The 13,922-nt window shown below is 43.1% G+C and overlaps 1 protein-coding gene across 1 annotated transcript in view; it reads left to right on the top strand.

Moving 5' to 3' along the window:
- SMAD9 (SMAD family member 9) overlaps nt 1-10,149 on the top strand; it is a 340,867-nt gene extending 330,718 nt beyond the window's left edge. Inside the window, exons 6-7 of the mRNA XM_069882240.1 lie at nt 3,667-3,923; nt 8,228-10,149. Coding sequence (XP_069738341.1) covers nt 3,667-3,923; nt 8,228-8,371 — 401 coding nt within the window. The 3' untranslated portion in view covers nt 8,372-10,149. The remainder of the gene's footprint in view (nt 1-3,666; nt 3,924-8,227) is intronic.
- Nucleotides 10,150-13,922: the final 3,773 nt, after the last annotated feature.

Raw genomic sequence — 13,922 nt, forward strand, 5'->3', positions numbered from 1 at the left:
AAAGGGAGATGGATAAAACACTTAGTAGTCAAGTTATTTAGCTGAAGATCTCTACCAGAGTTGCTTTTGTAGCTTTTTCCCTCATACCAGTCGGATTCCCTGCCTTGTCAACTTCTCACCAGTAAAACTAACTCTTGGATTCTCCCTCCAGCAGTTCTCCTTGGATGCTCTACTTGCATCATATGAATACCCTATGTACACAGGATTATATGCTGCTAGTGACAATTACAAGAACATTGCACCTGCACTTGTGTAGCTGCACACATTCCATCCCAGCTCACGAGGGCTGTGTAGGGCCTGATATTCTCCCAGAACTTACTGTTATTTGTGGCGGCAAGTCAGTTAAGTCCTTTACCAGCCACTTCTCAGTGCATACGAAGCTTTGCCTGTTCTGGTACATCCAGTCTAGACTCATTGTCTTGCCAGCCTGGCCTCTCACCATTAGCTGCCTGGGAATGGATTTCCCACTGGGTTAATTAACTCTAATTGTTCCACTCCTATTATCTTGTCAACCTCATCTCATTTCCAAGGGCTAAAGCAGTATTTTAATTGGCTCTTTGATAGTCTAGTGTTGAATGACTGAATACAAGGAAGCTCTGAGACAAATGTGGCATAGTTTTTACAAACATCAAAACTGAAGGCTGGTGCAGAAGATGTTGTACTTAGCTCTTGCACTTTTTTCTGCCAGGGAAAGAACTTGTGTTGCAGAGGCACTGTGTGAAGCCAGTGTGATGCTACAAGTGTTCATCATAGTACTTTGTTGTGAGAGGTGGAAATAAGTTGTACATCTAGTTTGAACTTACTCAGAAAATAAAGCAAAGCTTCTTTATCAGCATAAGCTGTCAGAAGGGTGTAGATCAAAACTAAGCCTGACTAAAAGAAGAATGACAAAAGATCCCAGTCAAAGCTGTCATTTGAGGATTGTGACTTTCTGTTCAAAAAGAGGAAGAGACAACAGAAAGAAAATGAGATAAATGCTAATGGTGTTCATCCATTCACATCTGAAGATCTGTCTTCATTGATTAGAAGTCTTTTAAAGTCTTACACTAGGAATCTGCCCAAGGGAAGGGAGCAGGTTGCTCAGAGCAGAGCTTAGTATATCAGAGATCCTTAATTTTGCCACTCTTCCCTGCTTATGCAAATCTTAAAAAAACATGTTCAGGTGGAGTAGAAGTGGCACTAGTACAGGCCTGCAGTAGAGTAAAGAAAGCTCAAAAAGCCTGTAGTTCAAAGGCATACTACCCAGATGAAAGCTACTGGAATGGATACAATTGTCACATGTTAACAGGGGAGAAAAAAGAGTGAGTAAACAAGATTAGCTCAGTAGGATAAGGATATGTGATTTAATTGTCATCTAGTGTATCAGCATGAAACGGTTTCCTGGAAATACCACATCAAAGCTTAAAACAATCCAGAACACAATGCAACATCTACTAGGGATTGGACCTGTTTCAGCAGTTGGACTTCAAGGACAAAAAGGGGACTTCTGATCAGAGTATCAAAAAGGTGTGCATGCTTGGAGGCTGCTGAGTTTCCAGTTTCTGCAGAGAGCAGTGAAGTCCCACTAAAACATATGGGCCCTTTACTTGGTCTTCTGCAGATCTGTGTTCAGCTGCTTGGCTCTGTTGAGGGTGCTTGTCATTGGCAAATGAATACCAGAAGAATGGAAACACACACTGACGTTTCATTGCTGCTGTATTTATTGCTTTTAAAAAGTCTACAAGGAAAAAAGCAACTGTAACCTTTGCTTTCAGAAGTGACTTTGGCAGGTTTGTTTTTTTTTTATTGTAAGTGCACATTTCAGGCAATGTCTTGGAAAGCATTAATTTTTTCGGAAGTCGTGTTACTCAATATACTCTGAAAATCCAGCCTTTAAAATTTGCAGCTTAACACCTAGAAACATGGTCACCCTAAATCAGTTGCCACACCTGGAGATTCAAAATGTGGTGAATATTTGTGTCTGTATTCTCTCCCTATCCTGTGTTCTCACTCTATCTATTTATTTCAGAAAATTATATGGACTTCAACAAGGTCAGCTGGGACTTTGGTGTTTTCAGTCCTTCTCTTTTATCCACTTAACACAGAAGGGGAAGGAAGCATAGGTCAAGTAAGAGCAGTCACAACGTGCAGCACCCCATATAATGTCTGGTGCAGTTGGACTTGAGCTGACAACTGGTCTAATGGATCTGTCATCTCATTCATGTTCCCAGTGGAATACGAGCATGTACTCTGGACCACACCCCCCTGTCATTCACATCTAATTTTCAAGTTTTTTGGTGCATGGAAGTAAAAGTCAAGTGATGGCTTGAAGACAGACTTCAAGGTTCCTGTCTGAGTCACTCTGGAAGTCTATGGGAAAGTGTGTTTTTCCCAGATTCCTTTCCCACTCAACCAATTTTCCCTGAGCCTTTCCCACTTCTATTTAGAGGCTGGTTTTGTCCTAAGGGTGTGCTGCTGCCCCTTGCTGTCATGACCACAGACTGATGAACAGACTTGGAATATGTAACTAGTCTCTTTTGTATGAAAGGCAATGAAAGACAACTGGAATAAAACTAATTACAACTGAATTATTAAAGCATAGTTATCACTAGCTTTGCAGGTAGTCCGCTGAGACTCTGTGAACATGTACATTTTTATGTAAAGGCTTGAATGCTCTACCTGGGAATAGAGAGGAGGGTTTTATTTTCATTTAGTGGAGGTTTTTATAAGAACAAAGAACCGAGTTCGTCCAGCTCTTTTGGCCATGGGAAGTGTTCATCTCACCTATTCTAGCTATGGGAAGGGTGAATGTCTAAGCATCTTTACAGGATGACTTGGCCCCCGTCAGGGTGTGGTTTCAAGCTCACGTTTAAACAGCCTGAGTCCCCACTGCCACCCTTCCACTAATGAAGATCTCACTGCAAATAAATCTTCTTTTGTTTTGTTCTGTTTGGTTTTAAGTTTATTAGCTCGTTCAGTTCCCCAATCTGGATGGCTGCCCAGTCCCCAGCTATTGCTGCCAGCGTGAAAGCAGGTGTGGGAAGAAGCAGCAGGGGCAGGGAACGAGAACACCTTTTCAGCACCTGCACAGACTTCCATCAGTTTAATCTGGCTGTGAGCCTACACTCTGTAGCAGATGGAGTAAATCATCTGCTCACAGTGCCTCTCATCATCCATCAACTAGAGAAGGCATGTCCACAATTAGCTTACACAAGGTCCTTAACTTTATGGTTGCTGAATTGGGCTAAGATAAATTCTCCCAACAATTTAGGTATATTTTCATGCAATCAAACATCCGGGGGGGGACTGAAGTCTTTGAATGGATAGAAATGCTTCCATCTTCATTTCCCAAAGTCACAGTAAAAAATTGAGAGTTGATGTTGATAAGTCACTAGGGCATTGAAAATTCTAGAAGAAAACCAGACATTTTCTTGCAAAAGATCACTTTGAACAGGATCTGATGAGGAAGTCATATCATGTAAATGCAAATACGTGGTTCTGATGTAGTAGATAAAGCAAAATATAGAAAAGCTGCTTTAAATTCACACCATGCTGTGTTTGAACTGCATGAAATAGGATCCTGTGGGCTTGTTTGTCTACACCAGTGAAAGAGTTAGAAGAATTACTGGTATAAAGTGTGTTGTGAGCAACACAGGAATAATACATGGACTTTTTTCGTTTTTCAAGGTGTTCATCTTTACTATGTTGGTGGGGAAGTTTATGCTGAATGTGTCAGTGACAGCAGTATATTTGTGCAAAGCCGCAACTGTAACTATCAGCATGGTTTCCACCCAGCCACGGTCTGCAAGATCCCCAGTGGCTGCAGCCTCAAGATCTTCAACAACCAGCTCTTCGCCCAGCTGCTTGCCCAGTCAGTCAATCATGGTTTTGAAGTGGTGTATGAGCTGACCAAGATGTGTACTATTCGAATGAGCTTTGTTAAAGTAAGGATTCCTTGTTTTCTTTTGCAGTTCTGAAAAGGCAAATCCTATCACTTGCTAGCTTTGGTGCAAAACAAGACCACATTAAATCCTTCCCAAGTGGGGATTTAAGATACCCACCTTGCAAACAGCAAGTCAAACTGCTTGTTTTCCAGTATTGCCTTAAACTTCTAGGTACTTAAAATCAGTAGCTTTTGTGGTCAACCAGATATATTTATTGGATTCCAAAGATTAGATATTTAAGTATAGGCATTTAATAGGCTTTTATTGTGGAAAATAAGCACAGCTTGGATGGTGATGTTCCCCCATTGGTTGCCTGAAAAGTTCAGCCTACAGGGGCCTAGTGATGTTTAAATGTTGTAGCATGTATTAAGCAGTTATGGTCTGTCCTGTCATTACTGGTTTGCAATAGAGCTTGGCAGAGCCATAGATCTGAAAAGGATGTCCTTATGACTGGAGACTAATTTATGGTCTCACCATTACTGTAGACTTGTGTATCTGATCTCAGTCAAGAAACACTGGGTCCTCCTTCAGTCCCCACTGACCTTGCTGGGAATTGTTGTTTGCCACCTGTCTGATCCTTGGCAAGAGATTGTCTTAATTGCTGATGACATTCACCCTGGGTAGCCACACAACCAGAAGGACTTCTTGGGAGCAGAGTGCAAAATCCAAAAGAACATCTGACCTTCCCCCTGTTATTTGGAAGAGACAGAAGGCCGCCAAATCCATTACTGATTCCATGTCTTTTATATCTGAACTTTGCAGTCTGACTGCTCTGTGTGCGATGTATCAGTCTTTGTAGCAGCTTCCTGAATCTTCTGCATGGCCTTCTCATGAGAATGAGATCTCTAGATTCCTTTTAGCACTTAGGATTTTCTCAGGTGCCTATTGTAGCATCTAGACCCCAGGGAATGCTGAATATTTCAAGACTATTTACAGATGTGCTAGACTGACTAGCAATAGTGCTGCTGGGGAGAGCTGGCAGCAATGTTCAGCCTGCAGACTAGAGAAGTTGCACCATTAGAAGCAATTCAGTCCTGCTAGGTACCGTAAGAAGTACCTTGAGAATGTTGGTTTCTCTTTCAGATTTTGTTCTATACAAATGACTAAATCAAGCTGATTGAATTCATATTTAAGACACTACAAAACTGCTTGAGGCTCTAGCCCAGTTACCTTGTGTTCTGCAAAGCAGATGAGTTGAATCCCACACAGCTTTCTGGTCTGACTCCTTCCAGCCATCCTTGGGGACCCATCTCCTTATCTCTGAGAACATTAAGAGTGCCTTGTAACTTTTCCCTAGAGTCCAAGCTGAAATCTTCCTGTCCGTGACCACCCTGTTGCTTTGTTCTTGGGCAGGAACTGACATCTTGTTCACATGCAAGCAGTGAAGGAAAGCAAAAAGCCCAACAGCATTTTCTTTAATAAAAGACATGAATGGGCCTGTTGTTTGTAAAGGCAGTGTAGCTAGTTATGCGATATTTTCATTATCTCAGCCACTCAGGGGCAGTCTCTTTCATGTGTTATCTGCCTCCATGCCCAGCAGTAGAAATGGTAGGGCTGATGCACTAAATAATGTTGCTGCCATATTATCACCTTGCTTTGTTGATACAACGGCAGCCACTATGGTGCCTCAGGTACCAGAAGACCAGTGCAAGGAGTTATTTTGAACTCTTTCTCATGACCTTTGGAAAATGACTGTACATGTCTCACCCAGCTTCTTTCTTCCTGGCCTGTAAAAACCCCTTCCTGTGCTCAGTCTTCTTAAATTATTTCTCTCCCAATGTGTGAGCTCTGGTGTGTTCAGTCTGAGGATAGGAATGACCCTGGGTCTTGGGTGTGCACAAAGAATCCTGTTGCTTGTCAGAGGCGCACATCAATATCACCGAGGTGTGGGACAGTTGTGTGGCTTCTTCTGATTTGTGGCCAGGTGCTGTTGCTCACCTACAGCCCACAGGGCAAGCAGAGCCAAAGGGCTGGGGACTCTGCCTCCTACTACCCCACCAATGCCTGAGCTGCCAGCTAGGAGGCAGGATGGGCAGGGGCCGAGACATGAGAAAGTTGCCAGGACTGTGTCATTTTCTTGAGGCAGGACATGGGACAGAGGGTGGTGAAGGTCCTGTCCCCTCTGATATTCTTCACCTGCCCACAGAGCAGCTGGGAGGAGCTCAACCCGAAGGCAAATACAAGTATATCATCAGTGAAAGCAGACAGCAGTTTTCATCCCCTGAGTGCTGCTCCTTAACCAAAGCAAGGTGGCTGTTGTCCCCTATCCATAGATGAGGCAACTGAAGCACAAAGTGGAGAGACAAAGGGTTTCTCCAAGCCAAGGTCTGAACCCAGCACCCTCCCTCCCACATTTACCTAGGTCTTGGGACTAAGGGAATGATCTAGCAGGCTTAGCTGTACTTCCCAGCATGAGGCAGCTCAGCAGTCTGGGACATGGCTGGAGCCTAGGCTGGAGAGAGCTGTTGACCACAGGAGGTGGGAGGGTTGACAAGAGCAGCAGGACCCCTTGGCTCAGCAATCCTGTGCCAAAAGGCACATTTCTGGTTTCCCTGTGGTGGTATTGATGTCCTCTTCCCATCATCTGGGCAAAACACCACCATAGCTTTGCAAGTTGTTCTCCTTCTGTTCCCTCGTCAAGAGACCTTCACCTCCAAGTTCATTCCAGCCCTAGCCATGAAGGAGGCTGTCTGCAGCCCTAGAGTAATGTATGAAAGGCAAGGGGTCCTGTCTTCTTGGCATTTCCCATGCAGAGAACTCCAGCTGGCAGCCTGAGACAGCAGCAGTGGCACCTGGGCACAGTGAGCATTTGGGCATTGCTGGCAGAGGTGGGTGGACAGCTGCCTGACTCCTCCGTATCAGGCAGGTTGCACTTGCAACCTGTAAATCCTATTCCTCTAGATCTTCTGTCCTGCCAGTCAGAAAGGGTGCACCAACTCCTTCTGGCCGTGTATCTTCACTGCAGCTGTGTACATAAGACTTCACAAACTCAGGAGCCTGTCTGCAGTAGTTTAAAGAGTGGTATTTTATGCAAATATTCCCAGAACATAAATCTGAGGTGCCTGTGAATGTAGGGCCTTTCTATCTACCTTTCTGATAAATGCTCCACAGATCAGAAAAATGCTGTCTAATTAAAAGTACTCTTTAGGCTTGATGGGTCCATATCTTATTCTTCTGCTTTCTTCTCTCTTCATTAAGTAGAAATGGATTATATCCAGACCACTTATTATGGCATCTAGTTTTGGTGTTGATCCTAGTTTTGCAGCTGATCATCTAGAGAAGTGGGTTGCTAGAGCCTCAGTTGTCTGAGTTGTTCAGCACTTTACAACCGATGTATCTTTGGCAGGATAGATGAGCATAATGATAGGTAAAGTCTTAGCTTCTCTTATCAGTGGCCTACAAATGAAGAGCCTCATCCTGCAGGGGGACCACATTTTGCACATTGCCCTTTGGAAATCTGAGTTGAGTCCTAGCAGTGAGACAGCTGGTGAGCTGTGAGACTTTAGGCTGTGGCTTGGATGTCTTGAGGTGCTGTGAAATCAGGCTGCCTGCTTAACAAGCAGGCACAGTGTCTGCTTGAGGAATGGGGACTTCTGGTTCTCTTTTCTCCCTGCCGGCACTACATTTCTCATCTTCCATCAGATGCTCCATATCCCTTATCTCCCTTAAAGAGGTGGAAAAATTACTGCAGGACTTCCCATGGCAGACAGCAGGGAACTCCCATGTTAAAAAAGAGGACATGTTCAAGGATAACAAAACTAGAGAAAATGTCTATACATAGGTTAAGTTTAAGGTAAAGGGGACATGAGGAACCTTGTTAGAAGTTTCTAGATACCCAGAACTTCTAGAGTCTCAGACTTGCGGGATATATCTCTACCAATAAATGAAGAAGTGCCCAGGATCATTCCTAGTTCCTGTTAAATTGTTATGAAAGGGCCTTGTCTTCTGTGCCAGACAGTAGTCTAGCAGATTTCCAGGTCCTGTCTCTGGGGTGTGAACAGCAGGGACCATAAGCCATGGGCTGTGTGCAGGCAGCCAAGCTTGGAAATAGGCCTTTTCATGTCAGTTAGTCTCAGCACCTGGAAGTATGACTGAGCATTTTTTATTTAATAATATAGAGTCCCTGATAACTATGATAACAATGACCTTAAAAAGGTGCTAAGTTTCCAGAGAAAATTATCCCTAGGACAAAGCATTAAATCTTGGGAACTAGGGGGATGGGCTACCTGTAGTTGTGCAAGACTGTCATTTAATGTTTGTTTTTCTAAGAAACCTCACTTTTTGGTCCTTTGATGTTTTTATAGGGCTGGGGAGCAGAGTATCATCGCCAAGATGTTACAAGCACACCCTGCTGGATTGAGATCCACCTGCATGGACCATTGCAATGGCTGGATAAGGTGCTGACACAGATGGGCTCACCTCATAACCCCATCTCCTCTGTCTCTTAAGAATCATCTCTAGAATTCCCTTAGGGTGGATGCTATTGCAGGCAGTGGCTTATAGGGTTTCCAGTGAACAGAAGCTTCTATATGTAGATGTATGTAGCTGTAAATATATCTATAGTGTACTTTACCTTTTTTTTTTTCATGCTACGTTTTGTGGTTTCTAGTTACTCTGATGCCAGTACAATAAGTTTAGAAATTCAGGTATAGTGTATCTGTTCTCTAGTACAAAACAAGCCAAATTCCTGCAAAAGTGTCAAACATTTCCTGTGAGCATCTTCATTCCCCAGCCAAGCCAGTAAATGGTGCGAATTCTCAGCACTTTCATGTGGATTCAGAAGCCTGGCTGTAGCTGTTCCTAGTAGGTGAAATTCACTCCTCTGCAGGCAACCGAAGTCTGATCTCTGCACTGTTTATATCCATTCTGCATCCTAATTTTGGGTCTAAAAGAGGACCTTAGGTGGTACACAGCACCATGCATAGAGATGACTTTTAGCCAGTGAACTGAAGGACTAAATTGCAATTCCAGTCTGTCTCCATGCTGCAAAGCTCGATGGGACAACAAATCCTTTGAGGAGTTGAGGTACTCCTGTATCCCCTAGGATTTGGCAGGAGGAGAGAACCCTCAGCACGCATTCAGCACTGGAGCCTTATCAGAGCATCCTGGACACATCTGAGTAGTCTGATACTGTTAACACAGTAGTATATGGTACTGCTGCACTGAAAAGCAACAAGCTCCTCAGAAAAAGAAAAACAAGAAAGAAAATTTTAAATGTATGCCTGTAAGTTTAAAAACTGATTAACTTCCAGTGCTTTTTTGCGAAGTATTTACATACTTGCATATATACCCGGCATGTAAACTGAATCCTAACCATTATACAGTATTGATGTAGTTCATTTCAAAGTTAGGACTGTCTGTAGTTAGACTACTGTGCTATTATTAAGGGTACGTCTAAAAGGGACTTGAACTGTGATTCAGAAAAGGGAAATGAAGTGTGCTTTGAAGAAACGAATCATTATTTTATTATTCATCTTGTGATAGTCTCTGTAGTGGGAACAGGAAGCCCCACACTCACGGGATGCAACGAGGAGGTGGTGGGAGTCAAACACGTCCATCCACCCACCCACTGTGCTGGGCCAGTCCTCAGGATCTAACTGCAATGCTCATTTTTGACAGTGGAGGCTTTCCTGCCAGTCAATTTGTACATCCCCATGGATGGTTTCTCATCATAGATACAAGCTTCGTAACTTGTACTGCTTTTGCCTTGCCTGCAAAGGATGGTGAGGCAGTTTACGCCATGAATAACTGAAGGGTGAATCTATGTGCAGAGCCTTTTTAAAAGCTCCTTGTCTGTGGTCCTTCTGTAAGCAGGAAAACCTATTGCTCTTCTTATCCATGCAGCCAGCCTCACAAAGTGTTGTTCACTTGGTAACATTTTCTGAGGAGTCAGGTGAAACTCTCATTACATTTTGATGGTGCCATTACCTTGCTGAAGAGACAGAGATTATTTCTTTCCAGACATAACAGTCCATGGAAAATTGTTTTGCTTTCAGGGTCAGACAGAATGATAACTTCTCCAATCTCATTCCTCCCTAGAACACACCAGAAGTATCCTGAGGGTAAACAAAAATACATTGAAGAGAATGTGGGTTCTTTTCTTCTCACACAGTATCTGCTACTACACATTTTAGTGCATAATTAGAAAAGAGTCTGAGAAATTCAGCTACATTGCATATGCAGATCAAATAACAGTCACTGACTTTCTGTGTGTTTTAGATGCTACGTAAGGTGGTAATTATGATCAGAGGAATCGGTAAACTAGCAGGGCTACTTCCTTTGAATGCACCTTCAGCTGCATTTGTAGGGCACAGAAGGACATAAACCGTCATTAAACTTGGGCAGTAATAGCAAGTTGTATAGGAAATCTGTATATATGAGGAACCCTATTCTGTCACCATTTGATGTCAGCAGTGTCACTGTGGCACAGGAAAAGCTTTACTGTCTCTTGTAGCAATGAAATCCAGTAATAACGTTACACAGAAATTCCAGGTGTGCCACTTACTGTTTAGCAGATCAGAGAGAGATCAGCCTGAGGAAAATGTCTTGTTCCTCAGCTACCTCTGTCATCAGTGTCATATTGAGGTGCTTTTAGCATGTTTATTGCGCAGCAGTTGTTGCTCATCCCTTTGATTTTGAGGCAGCTAAGGACAGAGAAAATCACCTCCCTATCCAGAATCTAGCTCTCTCCTTTATCCTAGATTCTTCCTTGTCTTTCAGGCTGAAATCTTACTTCTTAATATAGAGAGAAATCTAGTTGTTGCTTTTAGACATTCCCAGCATTGTCATCTTCCTTGCAGAGAGCAAAGGGGCATTTTCAGAGATGCATCTGCTCCTGGGCCACTCCTGAGCCCTGTTTCCTGCCAATGCTGTAGAGGAAATTGGATGGCCAGTGAAGAGAAGCAGGTTTTTCTGGGGCATCATTGTTTTCATCATAAGCTTGGTATTTCAAGTAGGTGAAATACACTGCACTCTGAGCATACTTATAGCGAGATCTTATAGTGACCTTCCAGTACCTGAAAGGGGCCTACAAGAAAGCTGGAGAGGGACTGTTCACAAAGGCTTGTTGTGAGGGCTTGAATGTAGGACTGAGGGGAACACGTATAAACTGGAAAGGGTCAGATCTAGGCTTGACATAAGGAAGAATTTCTTCACCATGAGAGTGGTGAGGCATTGGAACAGGTTGCCCAGGGAAATTGTGGATGCCCCATCCCTGGAGGTGTTCAAGGCCAGGTTGGATGGGGCCTTGGGCAGCCTCACCTAGTGGGATGTCCCTGCCAGTGGGGTTGGAACTAGATGATCTCTAAGGTCCTTTCCAACCCAAACTATTCTATGATTCTACTTGCATCTTCCCATTGAGAGTAAGGGAAACGCAGGTCCACTAGCTCAACTGTAGACCAAAAGCAAGTGTTCTGCCTTTCCCCGCCTAGTAATGGTCCTTGCTCAGTAAGTGTCTATGTTGTTTAAATGGAAGTTGTTTAATTCAGAACAGTATTTTCCTATTCTATATGTCTACTTTTATAGTAATCCTCATACAAATAGGATTTGGCTTCAGTGCAGTCCATACATGCATCTCTTTAAAGGTAGTCACCTTAAAGTTCCCTTACTAGTAAGTAAAAAGGCACTTCTGGAGCATGATTCTTCTGACCTGTTTAAAATGTCTGCATTAGGATGAGATGAATTTCAGGAAATTTAACTACTTGCTGAAAGTTGGATTGAAGCACCTGATTCTGGGCAATGAAAGCCAACAGCCATCACAAAGTTATTAGCCTTTAGGAAGGCTATTATCATTGTGTGAACTGTTAATATTTCCTGTCTTGATGGCCTCTAGGGGCTTAGTCCACGGTATGAGATGATGTGAAAACACACAGCAGCTGACAGCTCCTTCCCAAGAGAAGCGGAAGAGCTCATATCATGAGGGAGAAGTAGTAACAGTGGATGAAGCAAATAAGTAAACATGAAGATGATCCCTGTCCATATGCAGTGATAAAAAGTAAAGTAAATTGATTTCCATTCCTCTTTAAACAAAGTTTTTCTACCAGGCCTCTCTACTACGATTTGAGATCAATTAAAAATTCATGTTTCTCATAATTTTACAGCAGTGTAACTTTGTGTCTTACTCTAGTCCCCCATTTTGGAAGGAGATATTTTCTGCTGAAAGGTCTTCGTGACCCTATCAACCTGTAGTCACTTTAAAGCCTTTAAATGCACTCATTAATACTCGAGCTTTGGAGGTAGGCTTCCTGGGAGATTTAAAACCACTTAAAGTGAGACTACTTTGTCAAAGCAAATTTTTTAAATTGTTTTTTTAGCCATCAACAATTCAAACACTCTTGAAAATTTCTGTGGAGAAATACCACGCATCAGTAGGCTGCACTGGGAGTTTGATCAGGCAGTGTCATGTAGCACATTCATCATGGTATGTAGACCACTTGTTTTCCTATTAAGTAGCCAAGAGAAGACGACTGCTGAATTGCTGCCAGTTCTTCAGTAGCCCCAGTATTAATGTGCCATTTGCATCCAGAGGTGACGGAAGCAAATCTGGCACACAGAGTGCAGAAGCCATCCAGTAGCACTGCTGCTCTGACATAACCTTGCACTGTAACAGCTGATCAGGTACGGTGTAGCAATGGCTGTAGCATTCCCAAGCGCAGCGCAGCCTTTGGCTCCCCATCAGAGGCTGCGCCAAAAGCATCTTTACTCCTCCTGAGTATTTCATGGTTTGCCATGCTCAGTCTGAAGGATAACGTATCAGCAACAAAAAAGGGAACTGCGGCTCCAAGTCACATCAAATGGACTTGCACAAATGCCTCCCATGTCTCTAGCAGGTACTGTCTCAAGACTTTCACCACCCTGAGCAGCCTTCTCTGAGTCGTCCCTGCGTTGAGCAGAGTGAAAGACTTGATGCCCTGCAGACATCCTTTCCAATTTACATTATTCTGTGGGTTTGTGTGGAGATTCAGTGATGACAGGTCAACACAGGCAGGAGCTCTCCATTATGGAGACAGTTTCAGGATGAAGCATGTTTATCCTCGGCAATTTCTGCATGAGTTCAGTGCAGGACAGAGCTGTGAAGTATTAATGTTGCCTCAGCATAAAATCAACACTACACACTTCTCTCACTGTACACATTATCTCTGCCACACAACTCTTAAAATGGAAAAAAAATCAGGCATTTGTGACTGTAACTTTAGATTATCTGCATATTATTATTCTTCCTGGTTTACAACACTCACCTTCATCTGTAATGTCTAAGAATCAAAGTCTCACAAGCAACTGAGGAGTTGCACATACAGCTGGATTTACAGAGGCAGCTTGGCACAAGACTAGATGGAAATGATTTATAAAGAAGCTTGATCGAATTTGGTAACTTTGAAGGGGTCTCAAGTAAATGGCCAGTTTTCTTGGCTCATTAGAGACTTCTCTAGTGCAGCTGTAGCTTTTGAGAATACTTGAGCACTATGTGATGCTCAGCAGAGGAAAGAAGCTTTATATCTGCTGCACTATTCACCTCTCCCCCTGGCTCCCTATAAGCTAACTTAGTAAACCCAAACCCAAACACAATAAAGAAAGATTGAGTCATAGGGTAATGAACTATCATTTTTTCAAAGTTGGAAAGTTCTGCCCAGAATATAAATTTATATCCTCAGAAATGTATCAAACACAACACATCCCAGATACTCTCCAATTCAAAGGCTCCTTGCTCTGGAGAAGCCTGGAGAGCAGGCTGTTACTTGTACATCCTAACTCAAGCCCTTCTGTGTGAGTGGAAACTCCACCGAAGGGACTGATGTATTTATGGCAGACTTACAGTTCATGGTTGGTTTCAGTAGCCAGGGATGCACTAAGAAGATAAGGGAGTGGGAAGGATGGAGCATATGACCAGCTATGCTCCATGGTCATCACTGGAGGTATGAAGGGAGTATGTGCTTGTGCAGTAATGGTATTCACTAGAGCTATTCACTAGAGCTTTTTACATTCACGTATAAACTTATCATC

Source organism: Phaenicophaeus curvirostris, chromosome 1 (genome assembly GCF_032191515.1).
Source record: "Phaenicophaeus curvirostris isolate KB17595 chromosome 1, BPBGC_Pcur_1.0, whole genome shotgun sequence".
NCBI lineage: Eukaryota > Metazoa > Chordata > Aves > Cuculiformes > Cuculidae > Phaenicophaeus > Phaenicophaeus curvirostris.